Source organism: Podarcis cretensis (genome assembly GCF_951804945.1).
Source record: "Podarcis cretensis genome assembly, chromosome: 4".
Taxonomy (NCBI): Eukaryota; Metazoa; Chordata; class Lepidosauria; order Squamata; family Lacertidae; genus Podarcis; species Podarcis cretensis.
In genome coordinates this window covers 6,681,221-6,700,459 of record NC_137173.1, presented here as the reverse complement: position 1 = coordinate 6,700,459, position 19,239 = coordinate 6,681,221, and the positions used below count along the sequence as shown (strand labels likewise).

General features: G+C 46.5%; 1 protein-coding gene across 2 annotated transcripts in view; it reads right to left on the bottom strand.

Moving 5' to 3' along the window:
• The window catches only part of P4HA3 (prolyl 4-hydroxylase subunit alpha 3), a 44,729-nt gene that overhangs the window by 24,651 nt on the left and 839 nt on the right, over positions 1-19,239 (bottom strand). For both annotated transcript variants that reach the window (XM_079973837.1, XM_079973836.1), the window contains exons 2-4: positions 12,324-12,466; positions 3,072-3,295; positions 1,116-1,265 (exon numbers count right to left, since the gene is read on the bottom strand). In XM_079973837.1, the coding sequence (XP_079829963.1) occupies positions 1,116-1,265; positions 3,072-3,295; positions 12,324-12,466 (517 nt within the window). The remainder of the gene's footprint in view (positions 1-1,115; positions 1,266-3,071; positions 3,296-12,323; positions 12,467-19,239) is intronic.

Here is a 19,239-nt window from a genome sequence, read left to right as displayed (position 1 = left end):
GTCAGATACATTTTGGACTGTGCCCTTTGCACATCTTCCAATCACGAGATCGGGGTGGTGGTACAAAGTTATTTTGGCACCTGTTTCCACCGCGTCACTTTTCCCCTGAACAATGTATGACGAAGGAGACCAAGGTCACAGACAGGGCACGGCAGACCACTGAGAAAGCCAAAGGTTAGGTAGAGGGCATGATGTTCAGACAGCTGTGGCTTGTCTGCGGGTAGAAGTGTGCTCCGCACCCGGCGATCATTCCTTCAGGGAATGTAAACTCTGCTAAGTAAAGGGACTCACTAACGCGAGTTGTTGTTGTTGTTGTTTAGTCGTGTCCGACTCTTTGTGACCCCCTGGACCAGAGCACGCCAGGCACTCCTGTCTTCCACTGCCTCCCGCAGTTTGGTCAAACTCATGCTGGTAGCTTCGAGAACACTATCCAACCATCTCGTCCTCTGTCGCCCCCTTCTCCTTGTGCCCTCCATCTTTCCCAACACCAGGGTCTTTTCCAGGGAGTCTTCTCTTCTCATCTGGTAGCCAAAGTATTGGAGCCTCAGCTTCATGATCTGTCCTTCCAGTGAGCACTCAGGGCTGATTTCCTTAGGGATGGATCAGTTTGATCTTCTTGCAGTCCATGGGACTCCCAAGAGTCTCCTCCAGCACCAGAATTCAAAAGCATCAATTCTTCGGAGATCAGCCTTCTTTATGGTCCAGCTCTCACTTCCATATATCACTACTGGGAAAACCATAGCTTTAACTATACGGACCTTTGTTGGCAAGGTGATGTCTCTGCTTTTTAAGATGCTGTCTAGGTTTGTTATTGCAAGGCAAGTTAGGAAGGACATTAATAAACAATATATCCTCTCCAGCCTCCCTGAACTTTCCCACACAGAATCAGCATGGAAGTTGTGCAGGATGAGCGGGAGTTCTGCAGGAGGACTGTAGCTCGGTGTCAGCGCATCTGCGTTCATGAGGCAGGCTCCAAATTCAATCTCCAGTGTGGCATCCCCCCTGCCTGGAGAGCTGCTGCCTGTCCGTGCAGACAGTACTGAATTAGATGGACAGAGAGTCCAACTCGGTAAAGGCAGCAGCTCAATGTGTCCTCCTGCAACATCCTGTCTTACCTTGAAATAAGAAAAAGCCAGGTGGTCCAGAGCATCTTCAAGGCTCCCCTCGTCCTCCGTGTTCCAGCTCCCGTAGGAAACGCGGAAGAGCCTCACGGCCTCCTCCAGCCACAGAATGGAGTGGTAATAATCTTCCATGTCGTAGGCAACCTGGAAGAAACCAGGAACGGTAAGAGAAAGCCCTTAGGAACTTGGGACCACTTTAACCTGCGAAATCACTGTCTAGGTGAGGAGTTTTGCCTACATAATTTCTACTGCTGCCGTTCCCGTGAACCAATGCAAGATTTTAAGTAAGTACAGTGGTACCTAGGTTCTCAAACTTAAACCGTTCTGGAAGTCTAATCCGAAACCAAAGCGTTCCAAAACCAAGGTGCGCTTTACCATAGAAAGTAATGCAAAAGGGATTAATCCGTTCCAGACATTTAAAAACAACCCCTAAAACAGCAATTTAACATGAATTTTACTATCTAATGAGACCACTGATACATAAAATGAAAGCAATAATCAATGTGCTGTACTATGAAATAAATAAGACAGTATTGAAGATGATATTTTGTTTTCTTACCTGCACTGATGATAGTCATTGTTTGGATGGGGGGCTTTCCACAGGCACACAATCAATCAATCAATCAATCAATCAATCAATCAATTGGTAGCTGAACTGGGTTCCACACAGTCACAAAAACAAATTAACCAAAAAAGCCTCCAAAACAAAAACGCAAAATAAATAGCAAAAACAAAAGCACCAAACTTAATCCATTCCGGAGGTCCGTTTGACTTCCAAAATGTTCAAAAACCAAGGCGCAGCTTCTGATTGGTGCAGATGCCCTGGAAACAATAGCCGACAGCCACAATGGACGTTCAGCTTCCAAAAAACGTTCGAAAACCGGAACACTTACTTCCGGGTTTTCGGCATTTGAGAACCAAGGTACCACTGTAAAATATATTTTTAAACTGAACCCCCAAGTTGCTGCCTGATTCTTGTTTAAAGAATATCTGAAAAAACATGTTAATATTTAAATCTTAGAATAGCTTTGGAAGTAGATATAGGTTGTAGGGTTAGAAGTAGAAGATAGCATATTTTAAAATAGTATTATTCATAAGTGATAAAATGTGAAGATTTTTATGGTAAAAGTAAATGTGATAAAAAAATGGTTAAAAATTATGATATATGAAACTGCTAAAGGTGAGGTAAAATGAAAATCAGATAGGGGGGAGATGGGGAAACTCACCTAACAATGTTTAGGGGGGAAAAGGATAAGACAAGAATTTGTTTGTATTGTTTGTGTTTCTGTTTGTATAGTTTATTTGTGTTATAAAATGAATAAAAAAAAATTGGGGGGGGGGAGTTACTGCCTGATTCTTTGTTAAGCAGGGCGAAAAAGGGAGAACCAGTTTAGTAAAGGTAAATGGGTAAAGGGACCCCTGACCATTAGGTCCAGTCTTGGCCGACTCTGGGGTTGCGGTGCTCGTCTCGCTTTACTGGCCAAGGGAGCCGGCGTACAGCTTCTGGGTCATGTGGCCAGCATGACTAAGCCGCTTCTGGCGAACCAGAGCAGCGCACGGAAACACCGTTTACCTTCCCACCAGAGCGGTACCTATTTATCTACTTGCAGTTTGACGTGCTTTCGAACTGCTAGGTTGGCAGGAGCAGGGACCGAGCAACGGGAGCTCACCCCGTCACGGAGATTCGAACCACCGACCTTCTGATTGTTAAGTCCTAGGCTCTGTGGTTTAACCCACAGCACCAACTTTGTAGCTAATTCGTAATTTTGCAGCCTAATTCCTATGCTTTTAATGTGTTGGCAAGGATGGAGGGTTAAACTGCAATTCATATAGCTCGCACAGCACAACCCTAGCAACCCCTTGCCTCTTAGCATGCCTGCCAGGTAATCTCACTGACCTCCAGGGGGTTTGTTACTGCCCCCATTGGAAACCACTGACCTGCCCCCTCACCTTGCCAATATGGAAACAGTCATCGGCGGACAGGGAGAAATCCTGGCTGGGGTTGTAGACGTCCGGAAGCGGAGCATTGCTAACCCTCTGGAATTTCCCTTTGGCCAAGCCCTTCACGCTCAGGGAGTAGACATCTTGTAGGCGCATCACCCCCCGGGCTGCTCCTTCCAGGTCCTCAAAGATGGGCAGCTCCTCCTCCAACCGTTGGTAGCCATTCTTCAGTGCTGAGAACAAAAGGTAAAAAAAACGGTGAAGGATCCCTGGATGGTTGAAATATACTCGGAGTCGAGTGTGGATTTCATGCTCTTTATTCAGCTCATAGTAGTGAGGAATGAAAGTTTCCCCAAAATATCTGCTTTATATACATTATTTACACAATGGGCCCCACGTGATTGACTAATTCCGGGATTCTCCTGTAGGCCAATCAGGTTGCGGATTCACTTCCACCTGGAGCTGGATTGGGTGGCTCCTGCAGACCAATCAGGCTGCTGCATTGATCTAGGACCAATCAGACTGCTGCATTTTGGATCCTATTGTTCTAGGACCAATCAGACTGCTGCATTTTGGATCCTATTCAGCTCAGTACATAACAATGGTTAAGTCCAGTCGCAGATGACTCTGGGGTTGCGGCGCTCATCTCGCTTTATTGGCCGACGGAGCCGGCGTTTGTCCACAGACAACTTTCCGGGTCATGTGGCCAGCAGGACTAAACCGCTTCTGGTGCAACTGGACACCATGACGGAACCCAGAGCACAGGGAAACACTGTTTACCTTCCCGCCACAGCGCTACCTATTTATCTAATTGCACTGGTGTGCTTTGAAACTGCTAGGTTGGCAGGAGCTGGGACAGAGAAACAGAAGCTCACCCTGTCGCGGGGATTCGAACTGCCAACCTTCTGATCAGCAAGCCCAAGAGGCTCAGTGGTTTAGACCACAGGGTCACCCGTGTCCCTATCAAGATAAAGGTAAAAGGTAAAGGACCCCTGGATGGTTAAGTGCAGTCAAAGGCAACTATGGGTTTGCGGTGCTTATCTCACTTTCAGGCCGAGGGAGCCAGCATTTGTCCGCAGACATCTTTCCGAGTCATGTGGCCAGCAGGACTAAACTGCTTCTGGTGCAATGGAACACTGTGACAGAAACCAGAGCAGCGTGCAGAAATGCCGTTTACCTTCCCGCCTGAGCGGTACCTATTTATCTACTTGCACTTTGACGTGCTTTCGAACTGCTAGGTTGGCAGGAGCAGGGACCGAGCAATGGGAGCTCACCCTGTCGGGGGGATTCGAACCACAGACCTTCTGATCAGCAAGCCCAAGAGGCTCAGTGGTTTAGACCACAGGGCCACCCGTGTTCCTGCTGAGAACAATACCAATCCCTCCTTGGTACCGAGCCTTAACAATAGGGGCAGGGTAAAAAAATTTTAAAATTCCTTCCCGTAGCACCTTAGAGACCAAGTAAGTTTGTTATTGGTACGAGCTTTCGTGTGCATGCACACTTCTTCAGATACCTGCCTTCATAAGAAATCATTTTTATTTATTTTTTTGAATTTACATTTCAAAATATTCATTTTAACAATCTTAAACCAATGACTTCCCTTCTTCTCTTTCCGTGGTTCATTTTGCTTACCGTACATCCCTGCATATTTTACATGAACTAAACCATTCCGTATTCCATTATTACATCCATCAAAACTGATTTACACTGTTGAATTTATCTTAGTGCTGCCAGTGTTTTTAAATGTACACAATTTCCACCCACATATTCAGTAAACATTTTCCAGTCTTCTTTAAATGTATGTTCTTTTTGTTCTCTTATTCTGTATGTTAAATCTGTAAGCTGCACATATTTCATCAGTTTGTTGCCATCCTTCTTTAGCTGGGACCCCGCTGGTTTTTGATTTTGGGGCTAACGAAACATGGGATGCAGAAGTGGCGTACATAAATAGTCTTTTTTGAGATGTTGAAAATATCAATAATAAAAAAATGGGTTTGAAATAGAAATGGGTTTGTAAACTAAATGAATACTTAACTCTGGCAAAACTAACAGCTATTATAAGAAACCAATCAAATCAAAAATTAAAAATTAAAATTAAAAAAGGAGTGGGAATATTTTGATGAATATATGGTAAAATATCGCTCAAAAAAAGATAAGATAATATGCCTAGATTAAAATGTAAAGTATCTGAGGGAAGGTAAATTAGTAAGGAAAGATAATAAGAACATATAGAAGATTTGAGAAGATTGTAAATGTAAAGATGTAAAGATAAATGTAATCTCAGAATGTAGAGGACATCGAGTGGGGGCGGAGGGAAGCAGGGGGAGGGACAAAAGAATATTCAGTCAGCTAGCCCTGGGGATTATCTAATTGATTTTTGAATTTTATTGTTATTCATGTTTTTATACCGCATTTTATGCTGCTTTTATAATTAAGTGTTTTAAAGTGTTTAAATTTGTTGTTAGCCGCCCTGAGCCTGGTTTTTGAACCAGGAAGGGCAGAGTATAAATAAATAAATTATTATTATTATTATTATTATTATTATTATTATTATTTATTAATATTATGGAGGATGTGGTGATGGCTTTGGTTTATTTATATTGTGATGTAATATGGGAAAAACCAATAAAATACAGGATTGGAAAGGGGGGGGGTTAGTCTTTTTTGACACCTAGTAATTTCCCTCTGAATTGTGTGGCTATTCCCTCCCCCCCACAGGTGGAATAAATGAAGACAACGGACACAGAGTTTTAGGTTAATGGGCGAAAAATGGCCACAACTTTATTGATTACAGGAAAGAAGGGTATTGGCTTTAGGCATTGGCCCTAACCGACTATCCGGTCTGACCGGGAAGGGTTAAACACCAACAGGGGGAGCCACCCGAGATGCATATCCCTGGGCGCTCCCCAAGGGGTTACCGCTCGGGGGCGCGCTTTAGGCCCTAGCCTCCGTAGGTTTCGGACGAGGCGTCGCCCCTCGGAGTCCTTTAACGAACTACCCTTCAAGCATTGGGGGAGGTGATGGCGTTCCTCCCCCCCAACCTCATCTGCATGATAATACCCCGGCCAATGCCTACCGCCAAAACCGAGGGAGTTGTGACGATTTGCTACGAGGTAGGCGAAAAAACCAAGTGGCTCACAAAACCAGCCAATTAGCCAAATGGAAAAACTCCTACCAGGCCCCTTGCAGCGACCAGCCGAAGCCCATAGCAAGGTCAGTGGCAAAACCTAAAGGGCGGGTGGGTGGGAAACTGCGTCGTCTCCAGGGAAGAAAGGGGGCGAGCCAGGGGCTGCCCTGACCTTAAGTGGCCCTAGGAAGGCCCGCCCCTGCCACCAGCCAATTGGCTGGCACCACAGGGTATGCTAATTGGGTGAATCCCTGTCTCCTGCGAGGCTGACGCCAGCCTCGCAGAGTGAGTGTGGGCGGGGTCGTGATCCCACAACCCCCCCTCCTCCTGAAGATCGGAAGGGGCATTGTGTGGCTATTCCCTCCCCCCCCACAGGTGGAATAAATGAAGACAATGGACACAGAGTTTTAGGTTAATGGGCGAAAATGGCCACAACTTTATTGATTACAGGAAAGAAGGGTATTGGCTTTAGGCATTGGCCCTAACCGACTATCCGGTCTGACCGGGAAGGGTTAAACACCAACAGGGGGAGCCACCCGAGATGCATATCCCTGGGCGCTCCCCAAGGGGTTACCGCTCGGGGGCGCGCTTTAGGCCCTAGCCTCCGTAGGTTTCGGACGAGGCGTCGCCCCTCGGAGTCCTTTAACGAACTACCCTTCAAGCATTGGGGGAGGTGATGGCGTTCCTCCCCCCCAACCTCATCTGCATGATAATACCCCGGCCAATGCCTACCGCCACCGAGCCGCAAGCCGGCTCGCCGCCAATACCCTCAGACCTGTAACCAATCCCTAACGCCTTGAAAATTATCTGCCAACCAAATAGCATTGCCAGCATCAGATAGATGCACGCCATCCCAGTGATAAAGCATTTCCTTGTCAAACCGTATGCACGCCATCCCAGTGATAAAGCATTTCCTTGTCAAACCGTATGCATGGGTGCTGAATGACCCGACCGCCCCATGCGGCCACTCTACGAGCCACCGTGCGCTCCACAATCCTCCTAGCTTTGTTCACAGCCACGGGTTTTTCTGCATCCCTTTCCAACATCGCCTTTCCAGCAAAGATGACCAGATTATTGTAATGTTTTCATGGGATGCCCTCAACAATTCCAAGTCATTGATAATGTTCCATATCAAGTCCACCCCTTTCCTATACGCCAAGTCGTTCTCGCTCAGCTGGATGACCATGGCACTGGGTGGGCCCTCAATGCCACTCCCACCCAGGGCTGCCACTCTACGCACCACCGCCCAATGCCAGGCTTTCCTAGCCCTGTTTATGGCTATCGGGCACTTGCAATCTCTCCAAACCCGCCTCTCCATCCACGAGGCCCCAAATAAACTAGTAGTGACGTTTGGGTAAGAGGCCTTAAGTTCCTCCAAGTCACTAAAGATATGCCACATCAAGTCGACTGCCTTTCTGTAAGCTAACACTTTTCGCCTAATTGGATATCTAAAGCATCTGGGGGCCCCTCCGCCGCCTCTCTGGCCCTAATAGCGGGCAACATTTTTTGGCCCAGCGCATTCTCCTTCGAGAGATCCAAGATATATTTATGTAGCTAAGGTGCGGCCCGAGACCGGAATTGATGGCGCGGACCCTGGCCCAATGCACCATGCTGTGCCTGATTATCCAGATGCGCGCCCTCGTAGCTCCTGCACCCTAGGTCCCCATTAGCGGCATGGTTTATATCCCAGTGGACGGTGCAGGGCCTATACTCCAAATATGCATCACAACGTCACCTGAAAGCAAAAGAAGGTAACAAAGCCAGGTCAGGTATACTGTGAACAATCACAAGGTCTTATGAATATATCCTTTATATGCATCAGACTTCCCTTAATGCATCAGACTTCCACTGCCCCCAAGTCCTTCATCCTTTCAGATGAGAGTCCAAAATGCACTGCTGTGGTGGCGGCCCCAATCCGAAAGGAGTTAACCGTGAATTTAGCTGAGGGTAAACCTCAGGCAGCAATCGCCCTTCGCATAACGTGCATGGACTGATGCCGTGCAAGGCCGGAGCCATCCCAATGTTCGAGGAATGGACCTGAGACGGTTGGTCCCATGTACATGAATTGTTTAGTGTCCTTTACTGCTGATCGGTTTTGGAACATTGGACATGCAGGACTAAATTGGATCTGAACAAGGTCAGGTCTCTCAAACTACCTCGGGCAATGGAATCTGGTTGGCCCTTACAAACCACTTCGCCACTGCGCATAGCGCCAAAGGCAATGGAGTATGCAGCTGTAAATAACTGGGCCTTGTCCTCGGACCAACAGATACTTCTTAATTTTCTTCCTTCTTGTTTTTTTTTTTTATGGTTTATTATTATTATTATTATTATTATTTTACATTTATTTATTTATTTATGAATTAGCATAGAATGTCATAAGTTAAGGGCCTTCTACCATCACTTTTAGGAGGCTGCGGCCTGCGCCAGCCCCACAGTGCCCTTCACACTAAGAAGGCCACACCAGGGTCTCTGGATTAAACAACCTTACAGAAAAAAGAGATTGCCGCCTACTGGATGTTTAAGAGTCTTTGCTGCACGACCCAGCACTCTCCAATGTACCAAGTATTGCAGAGCTTCAGCCTTGGTAGGAGGTGTGTGAAGCTTAGGATTTTTAATTTACCTTGAGGTGTGTCAAGCGTAGGTTTTTGTTTTTTGTTTTTTTTTTTACTATTATTATTATTGTCATTATTATTATTATCATTATCATATTTATAATTATTATTTTATAAGTTTGCCTTGAAACTCCATAAAGTCCACCCAAGCCCTTTTAAAGATCTAAGCGTGGGCTTGGCTCCTGAAGCTAATACTCCCTTCAGGACATCATGTTCCCAAGGCTCCAAAGGTGCTCCCGGAATGGCTGTGGCAATTCGCTGCACCTGTGCATCCGTGATGCCCTTGTTAACCCCAGGGGTAAATTTGTTAGAGAAGTAGATGTTTATTTCTAAGCACTAAAGGTCAAAGGTCCGGGACAGGTTTGCCACTCTAGGAGTGCGATAATTGTTTAGACGGGACACTTCCCGAACTGATTCTTTGGTTTGGGGGGGGGGGTTCCCCGAGTTAGGGGGTAATGAAATGAGGATCCTGAGGCCATAAGAGAAACTCTTTGCTGCCTCTATTTTTAGGGTATCTATCGAGAAGGGTTCTAAGAGGTGAGGGCTCAACAGAAGAGAACATGCCAGTCAAGGGCCAAATTAATACCAGTTTCTGGCTGTTCTTTTTGGCGGGTCTGTGAGCTTTTCAAGACCCCTGATGGAAATGCCCCCTGCTGCCCGGAAAAGGCTGTTTACCTTTAAAACACGAAGACGCTGGGTGGTTACCTAGGCACTTCTCACATTCATGCACATACTTACAATTTGGCCCTTGGCACACACCCGTGTTGTACTCCCAGCAAACCTCATGGTGAGGGACTCGCTTGGCTTCAAATTTTCTGACTTTCCTTTTCCCACATAGGGACCCATATGCTCCATCCAGTAATTCTGGTCGCTCGGAACACAGCAGGTGGTGGGCAGCAGGAAGCTTTTCTGAATCGTCCTCGGCATCAGAAGGCTTACTTCTTTTGCTCTTCTTGGCCGAATGCTTCTTCTTACTTAGACTTCTTTCTCCCTTCCACAGCATTCCCTGTGGAATACTGGGAAAGTCTGGGGTATACTGAGAGGCAGAAAGGTTATAATTGTAAGCATGAGCCCTACCTCCCGAGGATCTGTCATTGGAAACCCAGGGACACGTAGACTGTAATTATGTGTGAGGATGCATAAATGGATTGCTACCCGAATGTGGAACCCTAAATAAGGAGGCCAAAGTGCAAAGGAGCTCCTCACTATTTCGGAAGAGGCCGTAGTGACCATGGGCCTGAATTGTTGGTAAAAGGTTTCCAAAGCAGAGGAAACACTGACTAGGCCTGTGGGTTGCAGGGCACAGGAGGCTACCCTAACCCATCTTGGACACAGGACTCACTGTTGAATCATTGGCTGCTCTCAGCACTGCTGCGGTGGCCGCGGAGGTACCAGGGCGGTCCACAACGTAGGTGGCGTATCCGGGATGCATTCTTGGGTGAGCGCAAGAGGTGCCGCTGCCACCTGGCCTGCGGGCCTATATTGCCTATAAAATGTCTAAGAGCATTGAAAAACTGTGCCAAAGTATGTGGGTTACTAGGCACTACGAAGGCCTGAGGCCCCTCTTGGTTCCCTTATGCCCCCCCCCCCGATACAGTAGGCATTACAAAGCCTGGGACCCCTCCTGGTTCCCTTGTGCCACCCCAGATATAGCGGCATTTTGAGCAGACATAGTTTGATACCCTTAATTAGCCTGGTTCAGTAAAATCAACGCCAACTAGCTTGGATTATATGGGTGAGGTGCGAGCAATATCACAGTAGTTCAGTATTGTCCGCACTGGTGAGTTTAAAGGAATCAAAGATGCCTAACTAATCTCCAACAAATTGTATTTAGCTGCAAACAATATCACCGTAGCTCATTATTATCTGCACTGGATAGCAAACCAAAATACCAGCCCACACCTCAAGCAATGTATTTAGAGGAATACTGAGTCTATAATAAACAGAAGAGCACCTTTGATAATGTCAGCAGCTATGCAGCAAGCTAGAGGTAGAATTATACATTGTAACCCAGCAATACAGCAGTGAAAGATGATAAGTTGACTTATGCAACAAACCTATAAGCAAAGCAAAGCTCCCAAAAGCCCTTAAGCACTATTATCAAAATCAACCAAATGATTTAAAATTGCCAGATTAAATATATACTTATAAACTAACTGATGAAATACCAGAAAGAGATGAACGTAAAAGAGGCATGAGCTATTTGCTTTAGATTCCCTATAACCTGTATGCAAAGCTCGCAAGAGATTGCAGGCGAAGAAACCCTTTAATAAATCAAATGATGTAAAACCTGGATCTCTTTTCCTTATAACTATGAATTGACTATACCAAATTATAAAATTAAAGCCTAGGCAGAGAGTAAATGACACAGCTCCACAGAGCACCGCAAGCTGAATGAAATAATTTGAATTCCAATATACTATGCACTAATGCTTCAATTTGATTTAAATGTGTTTCCTAAATTCCCAGAATGAAATTCTCGAGAGTGTAAGTATAAACAAAAGCAGTCAAATTAATTAGAGGATATTAATTCTAAGATTAGCCTAGCCAGAGACGCTGTAGCCAGCTCTATGCAAGCTTATGCACCAAGAGGAGGGGCTCCCTGCAGCCCCTTGCATGCTCATATTTAAGCTAGGCTCTATTAATAGTTGCGCTATCATCCTTTGTTTATATAGCTTGTGTTTATTTCCTTTGTTTATATTGTTTATATTGCTTTTGAATTTAAAACCAAATAGAAAGTGAGGGGCACTCAAAAAGTAGATCCCACGTGGTTTTGCCTCTCCTAAAATGGCCGCCGCCGCAAGGCCACGTGGGCAATCAAAATGGCGGCCGTAATGCGTTCCCACTGCCTAGCGGCAAGGAACATGTGCGGAAACACTTAACGCTAGCCCTATAACACTGAAAAATTCCACAACCGCAAGAGCAAAACCTGCAGGCATTCCCCACGTACCCCTTATGAACATTAATTATTTCCCTGGTTTTTCCGCCGTTTTTGCGACGTCTCCAGGGAAGAAAGGGGGTGAGCCAGGGGCTGCCCTGACCTTAAGTGGCCCTAGGAAAGCCCGCCCCTGCCGCCAGCCAATTGGCTGGCGCCACAGGGTATGCTAATTGGGTGAATCCCTGTCTCCTGCGAGGCTGACGCCAGCCTCGCAGAGTGTGGGCGGGGTCGTGATCCCACAACCCCCCCTCCTCCTGAAGGTCGGAAGGGGCATTATCCCCAACAAAAAGGACTCTGGTTTTTTTGGGGGGAAAGGTACATTTTTATTTTTTTTAAAGGTGCCTTTTTTAAAAAAAAGGTCCATCTATCTCAGGGCTGCCCGTACTGGCCGGCAGCTGCCGCCCAGAGTTTCAGGAAGGCAACATTCCTACCTAGAGGTGCTACTGTGGCTTGAACCTGGGCCCTTCTGCATGCCAAGCAGGTGTCCTCCCGCGATGCAACGAACCTTCTCCAAATGCCCATTGCTATCACTGTTATATTCCCAGCAGCTAAACAGTATGCCCTGCCTTCAGCTCACATACCTTGGGCGTTCTCGCTGGCTTCCACACTGTACACCACGTTCAGCCAGTCTGACTGCAACCTCTTGATGAGCGTGTAGGCCAGTAAAGGGTTAACCACGGTGTTGCCCGCGCCTTGGTGCAAGGCCTGGATCTTCCTGTAGAATCTGGTTGGGGAGGGAGGCATGAAGAAGGAGTTTAGACAAAACTCAGGAGGAGAGGGCTATGGAAGGCTCCTATGGAAGGCTCCACAGTTGGGGGCAGCGATACTAGCCTAGTTGTGGCAGCTAGACTGGGGACTGGGAGCGGCCGCAAAGACCATATAACACTGGTCTTGAAAGACCTACATTGGCAGGATGAAACGGTTAAATCAGCTATGATTAAATGGGCACAAGATATTGGTCATAATATTATGTTTGCGGACTGGGAACAGTTGTGGACCACCGGTATGAAATTTACGGCATGTAATGCCTTTGTTGTTGTTTAGTCGTTTAGTCGTGTCCGACTCTTCGTGACCCCATGGACCAGAGAACGCCAGGCACTCCTGTCCTCCACTGCCCCCCGCAGCTTGGTCAGACTCATGCCGGTAACCTCGAAAACACTATCCAACCATCTCGTCCTCTGTCGCCCCCTTCTCCTTGTGCCCTCCATCTTTCCCAACATCAGGGTCCTTTCCAGGGAGTCTTCTCTTCTCATGAGGTGGCCAAAGTACTGGAGCCTCAGCTTCACAATCTGTCCTTCCAGTGAGCACTCAGGGCTGATTTCCTTCAGAATGGAGAGGTTTGATCTTCTTGCAGTCCATGGGACTCTCAAGAGTCTCCTCCAGCACCATAATTCAAAAGCATCAATTCTTCGGCAATCAGCCTTCTTTATGGTCCAGCTCTCACTTCCATACATCACTACTGGGAAAACCATAGCTTTAACTATACGGACCTTTGTTGGCAAGGTGATGTCTCTACTTCTCAAGATGCTGTCTAGGCCTGTCATTGCCCTTCTCCCAAGAAGCAGGCGTCTTTTAATTTCGTGGCTGCTGTCACCATCTGCAGTGATCATGGAGCCCAAGAAAGTAAAATCTCTCACTGCCTCCATTTCTTCCCCTTCTATTTGCCAGGAGGTGATGGGACCTATTATGAAAATGATGTACAGGTGGTACATGACCCCAGTCAAGCTTGCAAAAATTTATCATTTGCCCGATAATAAATGTTGGAAATGTAAAGAGACTGAAGGTACATTCTTTCACCTTTGGTGGACGTGCCCAAAGATTAAGGCTTTCTGGGAAATGATCTATAATGAAATGAAAAAGGTGTTTAAGTACACCTTCCTGAAGAAACCAGAGGCCTTTCTCTTGGGCATGGTTGGCCAATTGGTGCCAAAGAAGGATAGAACTTTCTTTATGTACGCTACAGCAGCAGCAAGAGTACTCATCGCAAAGTATTGGAAGACACAAGATTTACCCACCCTGGAAGAATGGCAGATGAAAGTAATGGACTATATGGAATTGGCGGAAATGACTGGCAGAATTCAAGACCTGGGAGAAGAGCTGGTGGAAGAGGACTGGAAGAAATTTAAAGACTATTTACAGAAACAGTGTAAAATTTATGAATGTTAAAACGATGTTGGATTAAAAATAAGTGGTATTAGTGACAAAGTTAGAAAGAGTATGCAAAAATGAATTTATGGATGAAAACATTGGAGTTGTGATATGTTAAGGTACAAAGTTAAAGATGATAAATGGAAAGAGGGTAAGGATTTGCTGATTTGATTATGTAAATGGGAATACAAAAAGGGGAGGTGTGAGGAGGTCAAGAAAATAAGGATACGAGCTTCAAAGTTAGAAAAAGAATAATGGATTTTTTCTTTCTTTTTTCTATTTTTATCGATTTCTTGTGCTTTGTGTATTTTTTTGTTTTGTATTTTTTTCTTTTTTGTTGTATTTTGTTAAATTTTTTAATAAATATTTATTAAAAAAAAAAAAGACCTACATTGGCTCCCAGTACATTTCCATGCACAATTCATAGTGTTGGTGCTGACCTTGAAAGCCCTAAACCAGGGCTTTAAAGGACCAGGTGCACAGCCTGGGAGTCATTTTGGACTCACCACTGTCCATGGAGGCACAGGTCAATTCTGTGTCCAGGGCAGCTGTCTACCAGCTCCATCTGGTACGCAGGATGCGACCCTACCTGCCTGCAGACTGTCTCGCCAGAGTGGTGCATGCTCTGGTTATCTCCCACTGCAATGGGCTACCTTTGAAGGTGACCCGGAAATTACAGCTAATCCAGAATGCGGCAGCTGGACTGGGGACTGGGAGTTCAAAGTGTTGGTGCTGACTTTGAAAGCCCTCAACAGCCTCAACCCAGCAGACCTGAAGGAGCGTCTCCACCCCAATTGTTCAGCCCGGACACTGAGGTCCAGCTCCGAGGGCCTTCTGGCGGTTCCTTCCCTGCGAGAATTAAGGTTACAGGGAACCAGGCAGAGGACCTTCTCGGTGGTGGCACCCGCCCTGTGGAACACCCTCCCATCAGATGTGAAGGAAATAAACAACTACGTGACTTTTAGAGGACATCTGAAGGCAGCCCTGTTCAAGGAAGTTTTTAATGTGTGATGTATTTTCAATCTTTGTTGGAAGCCGCCCAGAGTGGCTGGGGCGGCCCAGCCAGATGGGCGGGGTACAAATAATAAAATAAATAATAATAATAATAATAATAATAATAATAATAATAATAATAATAATAATAATAATGGTCAGGGGTCCCTTTACCTTTTATACATTTTAATCCACTAACTATAATAATAAATTATTATTATTATTATTCTGAGTCCCAGTTGCTGGAAACTGCAGGAGTGGAGAGTTGCTCTTGTGCATGCAGGCTTCCCAGAAGCCTCTGGTTGGCCACTGTGAGAAGAGGATAATAATAATAATAATAATAATAATAATAATAATAATAATAATAAATTTTATTTATACCCTGCCCTCCCCAGCCAGAGCCAGGCTCAGGGCAGCTAACACCAGTAAAATTACAGTAAAAACATAATGGGGGGGGGGATTTAAAATACAGGTGCTGTACTAGATGGGTCATTGGCCTGATCCTATATTTCCTAAAACTGAAAAGTCACACACTCTGCAAACTTTCTTCATACAGGCATCGTTTCATCCCCTGGATCATTTTAATTTTCTGAACCTTTTCCAATGGAAATATATATCCAATATGTTTTTACTTATGAAAACCCAATTCTTTATGGGCTGTTCCCATAAGGGTTTTTTTTTGGTGGGGGCGGGGAGAGGTTGTACTCACTTTCCCTTTCAAAAAAAGCCCAAACCACAAAACCCCAGCCCTTCTGGTTCACATTCTATCATACACAGCCAACACCTACAAAAGGGCAGATGAATATTTGCCAAGACACTGTTTTGAATTGCAATGCTCTCTTGCCAATTTTGCCGTCCAGAAGTTTGGTGCAGAAGGATTGATTTTCCTCCACACCCATCCCCGGAAAACTGCATAGCGAAAACCTCAAACGAGGAGGGGCTGTTTGAAAGTGGACATGTTCGTGGCTGGTTCTGGCGTGGAACCGGGCAAGGTGGCTGCCTCAAGTGGCAGATTCTGGGCACCTGTTCTGGTGGATCTGGGCTTTTAAAAAATATGCACCATATTTTTCGCTCTATAAGACACACTTTTTCCCCTTCAAAAATTAAGGGGAAATGTGTGGAGTGAATTCAGGCTCCTTGGCTTCAGCGATAGCAACGTGAAGCCTCCGAAGGGCAGTGGGAGAGCTCCCCCCGCACTCCGGAGGCTTTGCGTTGCTTTCGCTGAAGCCGCCTGAAGCCCCCGGAGCGCAGGGAACTCCTGCTGCGCTCCGTGGGCTTCAGGCAGCTATCCGCAAAGCCTTCGGAGCGCAGCAGGAGATCCCACCGTGCTCCGGGGGCTTGCGGATGGCCGCCTGAAGCCCCCGGAGTGCAGCGCAAACTCCCGCTGCACTCCGGGGGCTTCAGGCAGCTATCTGCAAATCTTCAGAGCGCAGCAGGAGTTCCCACTGTGCTCCGAAGGCTTGCGGATAGCCGCCTGAAGCCTGGAGAGTGAGAGGGGTCGGTGCACACTGACTCCTCTCGCTCTCCAGGCTTCGCTGGAGAGGTGCTGCACAGTTTTCCCTCTCTGCACAGCGCCCCTTCAGCGAAGCGGGAGGAGAAATGGAAGGGGCTCCGTTTCTCCTGCCGCTTCGCTGAAGGGGCACTGAGCAGAGAGGGGGAATCTGCCCCCCCGTTCTCCCCCTCCTATGGTCCGGTGCGTCCTATAGAGCAAAAAATACGGTATGTATAATTGCAAGGCACAGAAGATGGAAGTAGGAAACAACTAGCAAGGAACAGTTGGGAGAGTGCCTTCTGGGAAGCCTCCAGACTGTTGTTGTTTGGGGTGGGAATCCATCACATACTGGCAAATTCAGGACCTGCAAGTAAATGTGATTTGGAGCTCTTGTGCAACAAACCAGCTCTCCCCAAATACCAGACTTTGTGATCGGGAAAGTGGTGAGAAAATGTGCTGGGAATCTTGGGATAACTTTTGCTTTGAGTCAATGTCGGGCTCCCTCATGCTGTCGATGAATGTGGATAGTTTTTGCACCTCCATTCGTTCTCCTTTGTCTCTATCAGTTGCTCCTCCAAATCTCTGTCTCCGCCTCTCCAGATCTTCAGACATGCCTGCAGGCGCCAACAGGAGTCTGCCAACATCTGGAGAAGTAGAGGTTCCCCATTCCCACTTTAACTAGAGATGGCAGGGATTGAACCTGGCATAGCTGTCAACATTTCCCTTTTTTAAAGGGAAATTCCCTTATTCCGAATAAGATTCCTCGCAAGAAAAGGGAAAAGTTGACAGCTATGAACCTGAGATGTTCTGACAGCACAGCAGGCACCCAGTATAGCACAAACAGAAAACTAATGAAACTGGCAAAATGGATTTCAAAAGGGACAAATTTCAGGTTCTGCACCAAAATAACCAGATACACCAAAGGTCCCTATAGTTAAAGCTTTGGTTTTCCCAGTAGTGATGTATGGAAGTGAGAGCTGGACCATAAAGAAGGCTGATCGCCGAAGAATGGATGCTTTTGAATTATGGTGCTGGAGGAGACTCTTGAGAGTCCCCTGGACTGCAAGAAGATCAGACCTCTCCATTCTGAAGGAAATCAGCCCTGAGTGCTCACTGGAAGGACAGATCCTGAAGCTGAGGCTCCAAGACTTTGGCCACCTCATGAGAAGAGAAGACTCAATGGAAAAGACCCTAATGTTAGGAAAGATGGAGGGCACAAGGAGAAGGGGAGGACAGAGGGCGAGATGGTGGGACAGTGTTCTCAAAGCTACCAGCATGAGTTTGATCAAACTGCGGGAGGCAGTGGAAGACAGGAGTGCCTGGCGTGCTCTGCTCCATGGGGTCACGAAGAGTCGGACACGACTAAAGGACTAAACAACAACCAGATGCACAAAGATAAGACTTGACAGCAGTACATGTGGAAAGGATCTAGGAGTCTTAGTTAAGCACAAGCTGAACATAAGTTCCCAGTGTGATGCAGCAGCAACAACAGCGAATGCGATTCTAGGCTGCATCAACAGAAGTCTAGTGTCCAGATTGAGGGAAGTCATAGTCCTGCTCTATTCTGCCTTGGTCAGACCACACCTGGAGTCCTGTGTCCAGTTCTGGGTGCCACATTTCTGAGCACAATTCAAAGTGTTGGTTCTGACCTTGAAAGCCCTAAATGGCCTTGGCCCAGTATACCTGAAGGAGCGTCTCCACCAAAACATCATTCAGCCCAGACCCTGAGGTCCAGCTCCAAGGGCCATTTCAGTGGTGGCACCTGCCCTCCCATTAGATGTCAAGGAAATAAACAACTATGTGACTTTTAGAAGACATCTGAAGGCAGCCCTGTTTAGGGAAGTTTTTAATGTTTGCTTTTTTATAGTGTTTTTAATATTCTGTTGGGAGCTGCCCAGAGTGGCTGGAGAAACATAGCCAGATGTGTCAGATATAACAAACAAACAAACAAACAAATAAATTGTTGTTGTTGTTGTTGTTGTTGTTGTTGTTATATTGACTGACTGGAAGGTGTACAGAAATCTGGAAATCGGGCCATATGAGGAATGGTTGAAGGAGCTGAGTATGTTTGGCCTGGAAAAGAGGAGACTGAGAGGGGATAGCCAGTATACCCGAAGGAGCATCTCCACCCCTATCCTTCTTTCCGGACGCTGAGGTCCAGTGCCGAGGGCCTTCTGGCGGTTTCCTCATGGCAAGAAGCAAAGCTAAAGGGAACCAGGCAGAGGGCCTTCTCGGTGGTGGCACCCGCTCTGTGGAACACCCTCCCATCAGTTGTCAAAGAGATAAACAGCTACCTGACATTTAGAATACATCTGAAGGTAGCCCTATTCAGGGAAGTTTTTAACGTGTGACATTTTACTGTATTTTTAATCTCTGTTGGAGATTTGTGGGAAACCCAGACAGATGGGTGGGGTACAAATAATAAATTATATTATTATTATTATTATTATTATTATTATTATTATTATTATTATTATTAAGGTAAAGGGGCCCCTGACCATTAGGCCCAGTCGTGACCAACTCTGGGGTTGCGGCGCTCATCTTGCTTTATCGTCCAAGGGAGCTGGTGTTCAGCTTCCGGGTCATGTGGCCAGCATGACTAAGCCGCTTCTGGCGAACCAGAGCAGCGCACGGAAACGCCGTTTACCTTCCCGCCGGAGTGGTACCTATTTATCTACTTGCACTTTGAAGTGCTTTCGAACTGCTAGGTTGGCAGGAGCAGGGACTGAGCAATGGGAGCTCACTGCGTTGCGGGGATTCAAACCGCCGACCTTCTGATTGGCAAGTCCTAGGCTCTGTGGTTTAACCCACAGCGCCACCCGCATCCTACTGCCACCTGTGTCCCTTATCATTATTATTTTAAA